This window comes from Aquila chrysaetos, chromosome 23 (genome assembly GCF_900496995.4).
Source record: "Aquila chrysaetos chrysaetos chromosome 23, bAquChr1.4, whole genome shotgun sequence".
NCBI lineage: Eukaryota > Metazoa > Chordata > Aves > Accipitriformes > Accipitridae > Aquila > Aquila chrysaetos.
This window is the reverse complement of record NC_044026.1, coordinates 2,197,311-2,212,960: the sequence shown is the minus strand read 5'-3', so window position 1 is coordinate 2,212,960 and position 15,650 is coordinate 2,197,311. Positions and strand designations below refer to the sequence as shown.

General features: G+C 40.5%; 1 protein-coding gene across 4 annotated transcripts in view; it reads left to right on the top strand.

Annotated features, from left to right (window-relative positions):
* Positions 1–394: 394 nt before the first annotated feature.
* The window catches only part of TUBGCP3 (tubulin gamma complex associated protein 3), a 64,180-nt gene continuing 48,924 nt past the window's right edge, over positions 395–15,650 (top strand). For 3 of the 4 annotated variants that reach the window (XM_029999041.2, XM_029999040.2, XM_029999042.2), the window contains exons 1-3: positions 395–695; positions 12,528–12,635; positions 14,381–14,448. In XM_029999041.2, the coding sequence (XP_029854901.1) occupies positions 620–695; positions 12,528–12,635; positions 14,381–14,448 (252 nt within the window). In that variant the 5' untranslated portion in view covers positions 395–619. Of the gene's footprint in view, positions 696–11,652; positions 12,028–12,527; positions 12,636–14,380; positions 14,449–15,650 lie in introns of those variants that run through there. The other variant, XM_041119507.1, reaches the window with a different exon arrangement.

The window sequence follows — 15,650 nt, the reverse complement described above, 5'->3', positions numbered from 1 at the left end:
AGAATGGGAATTTTCTATTTCCCATTTTTGGGGGAATTCGAGGGACATTTTTGGCCAGGGCTAGCACAGATCGCAGGCCTGCTCACAGCCGCGTTGCCTCAGAACCCACCCCCCCCCGCCCCGGACCCCCAAAACGGAGCCCTGCGAGCCCTCTCCCCGGGCTGTGCCAGGCTGAACGGCGGGGCTGGGGTCGGGGAAGAGCGGGGAGGAGGAGGAGGAGGAGGAGGAGGAGGAGGAGGAGGAGAAGGAGGAGGAGGAGGAGGAGGAGGAGGAGGAGGAAGGGGGGTCGGTGTCTGCCCCGGAACGTCTGTGGGGGGCGGCGGTTGCGCGGCGGAGGGTGTCCGTCAAGGCGCGCTCCGATCGCCCCCCCCCCCCCCCGCCCCGCGCCCGCCCAGGGGCATTGTGGGTAGCGGGCTGCCGCCGCTGCGGCTTTCGGCGGGTTCTGTTAAAATGGCGCCTTGAGGCGGCGGGCGGGCGGCGCCGGCGGGGGGTGTCGCCGGGTCTTTGCGCTGCTCAGCGTGGGGGAAGCTTCTCCTCATCCTCCTCCCTCTTTCCGCTGTTATCCCGCCGTGCTGCTGGCTCTACCGCCCGCTTTCCCTTCCCCACCTCCTGGGCGGCGATGGCGACTCCGGACCAAAAATCCCCCAACGTTTTGCTGCAGAACCTCTGCTGCCGCATCCTGGGCAAAAGCGAAGGTAAAGGTTTTCCTCAGCCGTTCCACCACCCTCCCCCCCCCCCCCCCCCCCCCCCCCCCACCGGCTGCCGTTGGAGCCCGTGAGCGGCGGGGGGGGCAAACGAGGCCGGTGAGGGGGGCTGCCCCGGCGGGGTGAGGGGTGTACCGGGGGGGTTTGGCGGCCCGGTTGATCCGCCCTGGTCCTCCGGGGGGTTCGGCTGCCGGCCGGGCACGGCAGCGGTCCCGGTGAGCCGGAGGTGCGGGCTGACGGGGAGCCCTGAGGCGGGGGGGGGGGGGGTGTGTGTTTGCATTGGTGCCCTTCTGCCTTCGCTGGCGGCTCTTGGCGGGGATGGGGCAGCGCTGCCGGGGTGTTTGGGGCAAAAAGTGGCTCGTCTGCACGTTCAGGAATCTCTCCGCCTTCCTCCGGTGTGTGCTCAAGCCGTTGACATCCGCTAGGTCCTCTACAGCTTGACGCTGCTGTGATCCTCCAGCAAGGGAATGAATCTCTTGCCTGTTTGTGTAAGTTTCTATCTGTTGCAATCAAGGCAAAGACTGTTTTTAGTAAGCAGTTGGAGGGTGGAAAGGAAGAGGTGCATCTGCGAAGTCTCCTTTTTTTAAGTTGCCGTCTTTATAAGCATCGCTCACTAGACAAATTTGTGCCGTAGCTTTTGTTGTACCTGTTTTCTTGTATGAGAGATGGCTTTCTTCCTTATTAGTAGTGGCTATGAAGTCTTTCATGTGTTCTTTTCTCCTTCCATGCCACTCCTTCTGGCAAGTCACTCCCAGTTACCTTTAGGTATTTCCATGACAGTAACTAATAATTTTGAGTACTGACTTATAAAGAATTGGGTTGAAACTGACTAAAACATGGCCTATATGTCAAGTACTGCTATCTTAAAAGTCTAGAAAATGAGTGACAAGGTGAAAACCCACTTATTGTCTCTCTCTCTCTCTCTCTCAAACTTTATGTTTCTATCTATTGGAGACAGCACCTCATCATTTTACACACCATCCTTGTCTCTGCATTGGAAAGATACGAACTATTTGATGGATAATGAACTGGCTGGATGGCCACATCTAAAGAGTTGCAGTCAATGGTGAAATGGAGATCAGTAACAAGTGGTGTCCCTTGGGGCTCTGTATTAGGACTGATGCTGGTCAATATCTTTATTAATGATATAGACAGTGGGATTGAGTATGTCCTCAGCAGGTTTGCAGATGACACCAAGCTGAGTGGTGCAGCTGGTATGCTTGAGGAAAGGGATGGGATGCCATCCAGAGGGACCTTGACAGGCTTGCGGAGTGGGCCCATGTGAATCTCATCAAGTTCAACAAGGCCAAGTGCAAGGTCCTGCACCTGGGTCGGGGCAACCCCAATATTAGTCAAACTGGGGGGTGAATGGATTGAGAGCAGCCCTGCAGAGAAGGACTTGGGGATAGTGGCGGATGAAAAATGGGATATGAGCTGGCAATGTGCGCTCACAGCCCAGAAAGCCAGCCATATCCTGAGCTCCATCAAAAGTGTGGCCAGCAGGTCAAGGGAAGTGATTCTCTCCCTCTAGTCTGCTTTCATGAGACACCACCACCCCCCCACCCCCCCGCGGCATACAGTGTTCAGCTCTGGGGCCCCCAACATAAGAAGGATGTGCTTGAGCAGGTCCAGAGGAGGGCCATGAAAATGGTCAGAGGGCTGGAGCACCTCTCCTATGAAGAAAGGCTGAGAGAGTTGGGGTTGTTCAGCCTCGAGAAGAGAAGGCTCCAGGGAGACCTTACTGTGGCCTTTCGGTACTTAGAGGGCTTGTAAGAATGACAGACTTTTTACCAAGGCCTGAAGTGACAGGACAAGGGGTGATGGTTTTTAAACTAAAAGAGGGTAGGTTTACATTGGACATAAGGAAGAATTTTTTTTATGATGAGCCTGGTGAGACACTGGCATAGGTTGCCCAGAGAAGCTGTGGATGCCCCATCCCTGGCAGTGTTCAAGGTCAGGTTGGATGGGGCTTGGAGCAACCTGGTCTAGTGGAAGACATCACTGTCCATGGCAGGGGGTTTGGACTAGATGGTCTTTAAAGGTCCCTTCCAACCCAAACCATTTTGTGATTCTGTGATTCATCTGAGAAGCTTGGAAGAGTTGGTAAGAAGTTGGAATTTCTTTGTCTTCACTGAAATGTTGAGTAGAGACCCCTTCACAGAAACATTCTGTTGATTGCTTGAACTCAATGATCTGAAGGGTCTTTTCCAACCTAAATGGTTCCATGATTCTATGATCAACAGCTGTTGACTTCTGTGTTTTGTTTTGTTTTCTAAAATCCTTTCCCTCTCCATTGCATGTTTAAGTCTTCTGCAAGGCCATAAATTTCCCATTTCCAGAAATGTTAATTTATAATAATTCTGTGACAGGAATTCCTGATGTGAGATGTTATCAGGATGTGGCAAGTTTCTACTCTTCCCCTATCTCCCCCAAATCAACAGTAGCTTCTAAACTGTTTAATATCACTTGTGTTTTTATGTAACCACACACATTTTTTTTTAGCAGCTGGTTTAACTGTGTATTGAAGGGCATCAGCCTACAATTCTAAGGTGCTATTATAGTTCTGCTTTTATGGCTGTTTCTTGCTTTTAACATTCCTTGGAAACTTTTTTCTAATACATTTAGTATATGTTCTTACTTAAGAGCACTTCAAACTTTTTGCTACCAGAAATCTCAAATTATTGTGCTAGTTCTACTTCCGAAAAGAAAAACAAGAAAAAAAAATTGAAAAAGGGATTGTCTTGCTTTACTGGAATAGTGGAGGCCTCCGTGAGGACATTATTTCTATATTGCCTAATCCTGTTTCCTTCATGACTCTTTCTTAGATTTGAAAGGGACTGCAATCTAAACTCAATCTAAGCTTGTTTCTTGATACTGAGTATCTTATCTAGGTCTGTGATACTTATAAAACTTAAACAGAGCATGAGAATAGAAACAGCAACCTCTGTGTTTATCAATCAAGGTGTGAGTATTGAGGAGACGTGGCTCACTTCTACCAACTTTGGATCTAGCCTTCTTTTTGAAGCCATAGTTTCTATACATCTCCATCTCTTCTGACTGGAATAAGAAGCTTATTTGCAAGCAGTATGTGCGAAAACAGGCAAGAGAACTCTGATTTTTGTTATTTTTTAAATAAATGTTGGACCTATTCCTGTACACTGGGATTCTACCAATGTAAACAAAATCTCTTTTGTGTGTGACTAATGAAAGGGGAAATTTTGCCCAAAATCGTGCTAAGCTGCTGTGTGCAACCTATAGCTCGTTACATCTGTTTGCGTGTGGGTTATCTGAGGACTCCCTTGAAGTAATAACTTAAAAATAATAGTGTGGGTTGTCTGCCATGTTTACCATTACGTGTGTTTTTATGCATGTGACAGATAGGAAGCCCATCCTTACCCTGCTCTTTATTCCTGTGTTATGAGGGACTAGCACTGAAGGCTCACCCTTCCAACATAAGATTTCTCTTGAAACACTCAACTGTAGTACCTGTGTTAGTTTGTCATCAGCTCAGCTATTGATTCAAAGTGCATAGAGACTGATAAAAGTCCGTGAAAGACATGTCAGTCATGAAAGGTGTGTATGGTGGTTGTTCCCCGCCTGGTTTCTGTCCAAGGAACAAAGACAATAAGGGAATTTTGTTAGTACCAGTATCCTCTGTGTTGAGGTAGATGCATGTATCCCTTGGTGGTAAGAAAACCACCAGACAAGTTATTTAGCATCTTACTGTTTTTCAGGCTTGTAACTCTAATTTCCTTTCAGCCCAGGATAAATTCAAAGTATGGTATTTTTGTGTGGTTAGTGGTCTACATGCAGCTTCTCCCCTCCTTGTGTAATGATGAAGGTAGGCTGCTTTGTATATGTGTTCTCTTTTTTGAAGCAAACTTTACAAGTATTATCAGTTTAGTCTTTGGTAAGTAATTTATAATGTTCAATTACTTCTACAGAGTTTAGGGGAGAAAAAGCTCAGATACTTAAGAGATCTTTAAATTCATTAGAGAAATTCCTAGTAAAAATTAGTAACAAGAGACTGAAGCTAGGTACAAACAGCCATCTTTAACCATCTGTGTAGTTAGCCTGCTGTGATTTTCTTGAAATCCTAGCTTTTGAAACCTTCCTGGAGTAAGTATTCTAGTAAAATACAAGGTGCTAATGTAATTGGGTGAAATGTAATGAGTAAATAATAGAAAGGAGTTGAGACTTGACAATCTAATGGTTCTTCCTGCCTGTATGTTCCCTGAGTTTGTACTTCAGAATGTTTGTTCTGCTTGGCTATGTTCCTTCTCAGCACTTGTGTTTTGTTATGTTTGTGAGGAAGCTATGGCTTCAGAAGGAGCTGAAGGATTCCGTTTATATAATGTCTGTATCATAATAGTGCACTTACAGCTCATGTGGGATGAGCGGTCTTATTCTGCATCTGTGTCTCCATTCTGCAATCCCATGCCTGAAGTCCTCCATAAACCCAGCAGACAACAGGCTCCACTGAGGATTCTTTCGTTTCTGCCCGTGATGGCCTTAGGCGGCCTCCATCTTCCCCACTTGTTAAAGATTTATGTTGAAGTGAATTTGTGCTATGATGGAACGTGGCTGCAGAGGCTCCCAGTGGTGGAGCTATCCTCTTTCTCTTCTCCCTTTTTTGGGACCATCCACTAAGTAGATGGCTTATTTTTTTTCCAAAATCAGGCAGCTGCATAGGCCTAGTTACTGGGGTTTTTTTGCAAACAGCTCTGCCTCTGAGAAATTCATTACAAGGTCTGCTGAGTTACATGGAAGAACTCTATTGAAAATTTAAAAAAAAAAAAAAATCTCTACCTCAGCTCTTTTTTTTGTGGAACTAAGGTTTGAAAGCTCTCTGCTCCTGTGCTTTAGCCAGTTCCCAAGTAAGGGCTTAAAGCTAGCTTCCCATGGCACTGTGTGTCTGCAGTCACCCACTGCGGTTAGTTGGGGATCCCTGCGCTCTGCGGCTGCAGCCATTGCTGACCTCTTTCTTCCTCCTGTCCTCGCAGTGTCTAAGAACTAGTGTCTAGTTTTGTATTATCAATCCTTCTGTGTTTGTCCAGGCTATCCCCCTCACTTTTGTACTAATACCTGATCTTGCAGAGAGCTTGCCTGCCTGTGCAGTAATTTCTATGATTCCCCCCTCCCCTTATTTGTGGACTCTGGCAGTTATACAGGGTTGCATGCCTCTCTTTGGGCAGTGAATTTAATCCTTCTGACAAAAAGCTTCTTGTTCTTAGCTGTCTTTCACAAACCTCTTGGTAATCTTAGAGACTTTGTAGACTGCTGTACAAGCTTGTCAGTTGTAAGAACTCTTAGTGGCTCCAATGGAATCAAATGGTATTGCTGTAAATAATCAAGCTACATCTATTTGGTTTTGAATCCTAAAAAGATTTTTGTGTGCCAAAGTACTTCTGGAGGTGTGCATGCTCTAGGAAGTAGTATTTCAGTCTTCAGAGAGCAGTTTGCTACCTGAAGTCCATACTATGGCCTTCATTTAATCTATGTAATGTCAGTGGCGGTTTTGTTATTGCTGTTTGTTTTGGGATTTTTAAGCTCTAAACTATTGGAATAGATGTTAAAATTTCACGGTGGGGGGAAAGCATAGAGTTCATTCAAAAGGGGATGTGGAGGTTTTTTTACCTATGCTAATAACAGAAGCAAATGCAAGTTGACAAGTTAGGCAAAAATTAAGAGTGAGGGAAAGTTCTGAGAAGATTGTCTGACCGCGTTGCTGATAGTCCAGTGGGACTATAAATCTGTTTACTGACAATACAACAAGAGCCAGGAATATTAACAGAATTAAAGAATAGTTATGTTTCCTGTGCTGTGCTTCAAAGTTTGTGGACAACTTCGAAGTAAGGAAAGACAGGGGTGTGTGTGTGGTTTGGATTTTATTTGGTGGGTTTGGGTTCTTTTTTTCCTTTGTAGGAGGGTGGAGACTGGAAAGACTGTTAATTAGGAATAAACTTAAAATGCTTCAAATAAAAACTTGCATGAACAGAATATTTTTACGTTTACATTTTATAATTTGTTTTCACTATTATTTTTCTCTCTGAAAGAAATGAACATACAACAGAGAAGTTTAAGATCATTGACTAAGGCAGAAGACTGATGCAAAATTAAATTTTTTTTCAGGACTGCTTCGTAACTGCTCTAGTCCTAAAATTGCACTTCTCAAACACAATGTTTTCTACAGGAACAAGCAGTTTTGCATACAATGTGTGCAGATTCTCTTCAAAACCAAAATAGTAACATTAATGACATTCTGGACTAGTATTTTAGTTTATCAGTATAAGACATCATATTAATGCAATTGCTTTTTTTTCCCAGGTAATAATTCATGCTGATGTAGAACTTCTGATATAGTTAAGACAGAGAAAATACAGCAGCATTACTATATTGACAAATACAGTATCTGCTCATGGTATATGTGAGAAGGTTCTCAAGTTCTACAGCTTTTCTTCCAGGCTTAGTTTTGCAATAGTAGCGCATTAGATGTTTAGCAAACAGTTTGTTACAGGAAAGAATTTTGGGGTTTTTGAAGGTTTGCCAGTCAGTGCTGCCCTTAGAGCATTGAATGCAGTTTAGAGTGTAATTGTTTTACAGTAATGAATATCTGCATTTAAGCAAGACTTTTGTCTAGGATGACAGACAGGTGACTGGAGGAAGAGATAGTGGAGAGAGTTTGCTAATCTCTGAAGCCAATGGTTTTGAAAGAATATAAGACTGTAAAGTGACTTTTGGTTCACTTCCTAAAATTATAGGTAATGTTAGAAGCTTCTTTTTAGCAAAAAACTTGCTCAATTTCAGCATTCCCTCTGAAATACTGGCTTCTTGGAAGTATATTGGCCAATTGTATCTTTGTCTCTTGAACTTTTCCTTTAAACTTTATGTTTTGTCCTATTTGTCCTTGCTTTCTTTACAACCAAATTCTTCCTGTGCATTGCTTCTGTATTTTTTCCATGTGCTACTCTTGTTTTTTCTGCAGCTTTAAAATGCTGTTATCTGCCTTTTGAAGTAGCTCGGTTTTAGTACTGCGTTGTTTGTAGGAAAGTTTGAATGGCTGAGTAGAGTATAGATCTTTGAATTATTGATAGATTGCTCTGCTCTAAGGAGACATTTTTTAAAATTTTTTTTTTTGGTGATTCACGAGTGCTATTTCTTCGCTCAGCTGTATGGCAGCTTGCCTGTGTCATTAATTGTGTATGTATGTGTGTATTACTTGAGGGATATAGTCTGAGGGTGAGTGGCTGTCTCTACCTGCATTCACTGCTCTGATCAGACCTCCAGAAAACGAGCCATGATCAGTGCTGTTTCCCCCCTTACCCTGCAAATAGCTGCATCAATTTCATGCATCATGTATGTTGAGCTTGCTGTTACATAATAGAGTCATGCTGTAATCACTTTTTGATGAAGAAGGAGGTACACATACGTGGACAGCTGTGTATTTTAAGCCTGTCTGCTGTCATAATGGTTGTTCTTTGAGGAGGGAAGCAATTAAATGTGTCCATTAGTTATAAACTATGTGAATCTTTATTTTACTGACAGATATCCGTATTAAGTTATGTTTAATCACTTTAGGTACTGAAGCTATTTTACAGACTCATAAGAAATAATCTGCTCGAGAAACTCCCACAGCAGGGAGTTTTGTTTGTAAAAGAGAAGCTGGACTTGATATGAATAAAACATGAAAATCTGAATAAAATATAATATAAAAACAGTCTTGCTTCAAGGCTATTGAATTACCAGTGCAAATCTGTACGTGTACAGTGTGGATAACTTTGTTCCATATTGTTACTAGTGTAGCAGGTTTAATAATCAGAATTTTTTGGATGGAATTGTAGTCTCTCAACTAGAGAGCTTTCATAGGGCAGTATGGAAAAGACAATACTAAGTTTCTGTGCTTTAACTAGTCTTGCTATGGTTGGTATTGAAATAGAAGTTTATTATAGAAGGTTATACATCTTTCTTAAAACTTCCCCATTACAGGAAAAAATCTTGCTACTTGCTATTAATAATGTATCTGTTGTGTTTTTTATTTGATTGAGGTTTAAATCTTCGAGGTTTCTGTCCAGAAACTTTTGTGTGTTTCTTTGTCTCTCATTCTTGCCATCAATATTCCCTTGTACCACAGAACTAGAAGCACAGGTAGCCTTCTAAAGGCTGTAGTGTCAGAGGCAGGTTGGAAAACACAAAAATGGCAAAGTCCATGATTTTCTTCTACTGTTTTGAGGTAAATCCCCATTCCAACATCATCAACCAAGAAAACCCCACCCAAACTTTGGCAATGTATAACCATCTTTCTGAGTCAATTCTTCTGGAGAAATGAAATTCCAGAGTGTCCCTAGAGGCTTTGTACACATCTTTGCTGGATTTTGTAATTATCTCATCAGGTGACTAAAGACAGTAAATCCACTTGATTTTTCATTGTGTAGATCTTGGTTCACTTGAATTTAATCTAAACCTCCAAAACCACAGGGAACAACAGAGAGGAAACAGAGCACTTAAATCTTTTTGAAACACTGATATGAAACATTTTGTTCAGAACCAAAGAATTTTTAAAAAAATGAATAAACACAGTAAATATAGCATTGCTTAGATGGAAAAACTGTACATTGTCATTCAGTGTAAAATATAATGCTCTGATTTTTATATTTTTCTCCAAGCATTAAGCTTACTGATAATCACAGTATAAATCATAGCATGTACTGAAAAGTTAGCAGAAGCAGCTGAATGAATAATGCTCAATTGTCCAGACATAGCAGAATTACTTCTTTTTAAAATCAACTACATATTTTGTTATTCAACCCTCTTAAAAGATAACATACTGTGATACATTTATGATCTTGCAGTATATTGTAAACAAGTTCGTTCAGTAAAGTTAAATATGTCTTTATTGCCTGTGGATTTGTGTTGCAAATCTTCTCTTCAGTAAATGCCCTGCATTGCTCAGCTGCAATACTGCCAGCTTGTACTTTCATTCCCTGTAGCTCTATTCAGAAATGCCTCTTCCCTCACCCTCCAGGTCTCTGTTCTTCTTACTCGCTGGCTGCTGGCTACGGTCGGGGCAGGAGGCAGTACCTGATATTGCCAATTCTGTGCAGGCAAATGAGAGGGAGTACTTAACCATTGAGCTTTCAGTGCACTCTCTCCCCCAGGGAGAGTTGTTCCGATGTTTGTTCTACCAGTCCCCAGTTTCTATGAAACCTGTTTAACTTGGTATCCCTGAGACCTCTATCAAATTTGGTTTAAAAAAAAAAAAAAAAGGCAATCCCTAAGGGATAGGGTGATGCAGATGGACATAGAAGTTAATTTCAGAATATAATTTTCCTTAGAAAACCAGGGTAGTGCATCTAATGAGTGAGGAGGAGCCATAGGGGGAAGTTCTTGTGGCTTTGTTGTGGTTGGGGTGTTTGTGTCCATGTGTGTGTGTGTATTTGTTTTTTTTTTTAAGATGACATCTATTTATGTTTTTTTAATTGCTTCTTTCTTTTTGTATTTTTCTATAACTTGTATTGAACTGGTTTACTGGAGATCCATTCTCTCCTGCTTTTTAGTGAATAATCAGTGAGGGAGTTTATTATTTAATCTAGACACATGTCATAACTGATAAAGTACCCTTGATCCTTCTCCTGACTTTAGTTCATCCTAGATGCTTGACCTGGAACTCTCTTAGCAATGTTATTTTTAATTTGTAGCCCCTGTTAATTCACTGTAACAACATGCCAAAAATATGTAAGAATTACTGGAAAAGCCTAGCTCTTGCTTAACTGCTGCTACGTAGACAGTTGAGGAATTAATGGAAGATAAAACTCTTACTATTGTTTGGGATAACTCGGTGCCAGTATTTGGCTTTAACTGGCCTTGCAGAATACTTTTGGAAATCTTGAGTTGTTCTGCAATGACATGTATTATACCTAAGAATTACTCAGAAACACTTCCTCATACTTAACTCTTCCCACCTGGTTCATCAGTTCAGTTTCAGCTATCAATAAATGAACTATTAAATTCTTTTATATTTGTATTTTCAAGTCACTGTTGCAAATGAGAGGTTGCTTAGTCTAACAGTAGAACTATTCTTTCTGGGAGGCATTTAAGTTATGCAGACTTGTGACCTTCCAGTGCTCTGGATATTGGCACTTTCTTCCCTGGAAGTAGAATGATACCCTTGCTCCTTTTGTAGACCAATATTGTCAAATACTGTTAAATATTAATGATTCTGTCTGAGCAGGCTTTTTTCCTGATTGTGTGAAGTACTGCTTGGTGTGAACTGGTTAATGTTTGCTGGTCTGCGGTTGTATTCTAGTAGATTAGGACCAGTGGGTGGCGTTAATATCACAAGACAGTAAAAAATGGGCATTCAGAAAGAATGTAGCACATTCTGATTTCAAATTTCTCCTTTCCATAAATTTCTGGATATTTTGATGCATTTAATCAACAATTGACTCGTATCTCCCAAGTGATTTTTTTTTTCAGTTGTAAATATTAGTTGATTTAAGGGATGATTCAATGCTTAAAGTATTTCTGCTTCTAGTGGACCTTTACCCTATTCTGTTTTTCTGTTCCTTTTGTATGTATTTGTCGAAGCCAGCATCCTTGCTTTTTCCTTGGCTGAATCATTGCTGCATTACTCTACAATTTTCTCTGAAAGTTTGACTGCTTAACTGACTAAATAAAACACAGAGAGTCTGATGCACTTGCACACATAATTGTTATATGCAAAACAGACATAATATGCAGAATTGCTTAGATTTTTTTTTTTTCTTGAAGTCAGGAAATGTGAGGATTCAAGTAGCTGACACAACGCATTTACACTTGCTCTTTCTTATGTACATTTCCCCTCATGTTATTACAGTTATTCCTTTACAAGGAGTAGGAATTTACCTGACGTTTTGTAAGGGCACTTGACATGTCTGTGGGGTTTTTGTTTGATTGATTTTTTTTTTTTTTTTTTCCAAGTCAACAAATGGGAACATGACTATGCTGTAGAGGCATTAATACTAAGCTGGCCCTAAGTCAGCGCTACCAGACTATTAATCTTCCCAGAAAGCAGAGATACTTGCACTAAACCCATACTGTTCAGCAACAATATTAAAAATAGAGTTATTGCATGAGGAAGGAGCAGTGGAGGGAGGTCACTGGCTTGTGACCTCTACATTAGTATTTACATTATGCATTAGGAGATGATGCCGATCTCTCTGAGCTAGCTTTGAACCTAAGTGGTGAAACCATGTAAACTGTTTTAAAACCAAAACCAAACCAAACCAAAAACCAACACACAAGCTGCTAAAACCACTGTTGTGGATATCTGAGTAAAGATCCACAGGTAGGATAATCCAGTTTGGGTGCCTGGTGGGAGAGTGTGCCTGGCGAACATGGCTGTGTGGTTCCTATGTGTGAACTAAATTGTGTGACTTTGTGCCAAGTCCCACAGCATTTCAGTCTGTGGGGAAGGGCAGAGCCGGCTGAAGTATGCTAATGCTCTCTAATAACTGGGTAGGCCTAAGTGTCTCTTCTGTCAGCACAGAATAGGAAAGGCTTATTCACAAATTTAAGTGCAGTTACTTTGTGGAGTGTATACAGGTGAGTGTGTTTGAAGTACATAAAGCATTGATAATGTGCTCATGGGTAAACTGGACTTTACTGCCCTCTGATTAGAAGTGTGTCTAAGGATTATAGTATAATGTTACCTGATCTAAGCCAGGTACATTTACACTGGATTCAGCCATAGCAATGTAATCTCATGTCTAACTTTTTTTTTTAAAATTTATTTTAACAGAGCTTTAACACTTGCTTAACTGAGATGGTTTTCCTTTTTTCTTTCAGCTGATGCAGCCCAGCAGTTTCAGTATGCAGTGAGAGTTATTGGAAGCAACTTTGCTCCCACTGTTGAACGAGATGAATTTCTTGTAGCGGAGAAAATCAAGAAAGAACGTAAGCACATCTTTGTTTCTTTCTTAGAAATAGTAATGAAAGTTCTTCAAGAAGTTATTTGATCACTGTATTCCTTTGAAAATGGGACAACTCTGCCTCACAGATAGTTATCTTATCTGTTATTAATACTCATCCCTGAAAATATCATCATGGAAATTCCATTAATTCCTAGCTAGTATTCCTGAGTAGCTATTTGTATTCACAGCTCAGATTTTTCTGAATGCTCAACTTAGACTTCCCTTGCTGCCATTGACTTTCTATCTTAGCCACCATGAAATAAAAGAACAATTAATATTGCACTCCTTTCACTTTAATAGTACTCAGACTTTACGAATTCATAGTTCTTTTTAGAAGACTTCTATTTTTGTGATGTGCACTTTAGAAATATTATACTTTGGTGCAATTAACTTCATGAGCACCTGTGTGAAACTTGCTGAATGAGCATCCTGGGAACTGGTGGAATTGTTTATGTGACTTACCTGATATTTCTTGCCTTCAGTTTCTCTACAAGTTTTCTGCAACCACCTTCTCAAAACTAAAACATTAGACTGTGACAGTGTAAGTTATGTTGCAGTTACATTCCATTGTGCTGTATGCTGCTCTGAGTCAAGTGTTGCACTGTGTGAATCCAATGGGGATGCGATGCATTCTTCTGGAAAAGCCAAATACTGCTTTTAGCAGATTGTCTGCTCTACAGGAGAATGTCCAGAAACAGTTACTTGAACTACGCTAATTAAATTAAAGATTCATATTTGAGCTTTGACTATTCAGTCACGGAGATTGAATTAGGGTAACCGAAGTCAGTGGTTCTAACTGTTTTAAAATACATGTGTATTTTTTCCTAATGCAGAGCTTCCATGTCTTGCTAATAGGCAAATAAGCCCATTAGAATGTCTCTAGATGCAAGTCCAAAACACTGGAATCTACAGTATACGCTTTCTGCATGATGAGTTTCTACATGCTTTGGGCCTGTTGCCAGGAGTTTTGAAGAGGGCAATCTTCCGTCATCTTCCTTCTCCCCAACTTCAGCTCGTAGGCTGATGTTAGTGTTCATGTAACAAGTGACTGGATATATCCTTCTAAATTTACACATATTTTGGAGTTACCGTGCAGGAAGTGACTTATTTGGCAAAGTGTACTTAGCAGTGGCTTTTGATGCTAATTAATAATTCTAACATTTAACAGCATTTTTTTATTATTAAGGTTTCTTCAGATGTTTTTGGTTTATCTTTCTTTCTTTTTTTTTTTTTAAAACCTGGATCTTTCTGATGTAACAAGGCTTTTCTGAAGACCTCTTAAAGCTCGAAGATGTTTTTCCTCTGAGCAAAGACTTCTGTTATGTAACTGGCAGTGATTGAGACTTATTTTTCTTAATATATAGAAGTGCGTGACCTTGGAATTCTGCTTGACTTTGAGCAAGTGGCATTACTACTTTTGTTTCTTGCTTTGATTGCCTAAAATAGGAACACTTACACTTAATTTTGTGAAGGGCTTTATAGCATTCTTTAACACATATCTGCTTTCAGTTATGTTTTAATTCCCTAAACCTACAGAATGGCAGACTAGACTTTAAAAGGGCACTTATTTAAGAGGTGTATATTTTGATTGCTCTAAGAAAAACAGGTACTTACATTGCATCACTTCTGATGCAAGAATTTTCAGGGCTGGAATGCAGATAACATGAAAACAGGAAAACTCTTATACTTCTTTCAAATTTTTAATCTGTGTTTCTTTTTTTTTAATAGTTGTGCGACAAAGAAGGGAAGCAGATGCTGCTTTGTTTTCAGAACTCTACAGAAAACTCAGTTCACAGGTAGTGTAATAATTGTATAAAGAATAAAGAAACTGAAGGCACACACATGCATCCTTCTGATGTTATAGAGTTGTTCTGGAGAGTGCTCAGGTCATTAACAATATTTTTACTGAGAGGATGGTTGAATACTGGAACAGGTTGCCCAGGAAAGTTGTGGAGTCTCCATCCTTGGAGACAGTAAAAACCTGACTGGACACAGTCATGGGCAACATACTGTAGACGACCCTGCTTTGAGCAGAGGGGTTGGTTGGGCTAGATGATCTTCAGAGGTGCCTTCCAACATCAAGCATTTTGTAATTTCTGTGAAAAAGTTTACAAGTCACTTTTTTTTTTTTACTATGAGCTGTTTGCTATTAATTAGAAATTAATTTGGATTTAATTGTAAATCAGAAGAGAATAAAGAATGCATTTTTAGTTTGAGTCCAGTTACATGATGGGGCTCTTCATATGAAGGAAGGAACTCTGTAAAAATAACTGTTCATTTTAAATGTAAAACTGATGAATTTTCTCATTGTCATTTATTTTACAGCAATGCCTTACAAGTATATTGATTTTATTAATCTAGGGTTCAAACAGTCCTCATGCTTCTGAATTTTTAAGTGCTCTAAGTCTTAATGTTGAAGGTTAAGAGTTTGCTGGCTTTGATGGTTCTGCTAACACTAGTGTTAATCAAAGAATACTGCATGTTGATATTCTGACAAAAGATGTTAGTGTATAGAAAGCCCATGATGCAAGAAGATGGACTAGGTGAAAGGGGGGAAAGATGCGGGGATAGAAATTCAGCTGATGTAGGTGAAAAATGACTGCTGCTAATCTGTTCTGGATTCTCCATAAAATTGAGTATTTAGCAAGGTAGAATGTGGTGGGCAGTAATAGAATAAGATTCCCAGTTGTCACTTGCACACACCTGATTTTTGACAACAAAATTCAGTTAATGTAAAAGATGATGCTTTCTATATCACAGGAAATTTGTCCTTAGTTTGCCCTTTGTATTTAGGAGAAATGTTTTTCTCTCCTCTTCTGCTTTTTATTCATTAATTTATGTATAGATCATGGCTGAGTTTTATGGGACAATACTAAGATTTTAAGATGAGAAAAAAGTGATTCTGTGGAGAGTATGACTAGTCAGAACTCGGTTCTGCCCTTCCCCTCATCCATACTTAACTTACCCATTAGTTTCTTAGTGCTTGGAGCTGAAGTTG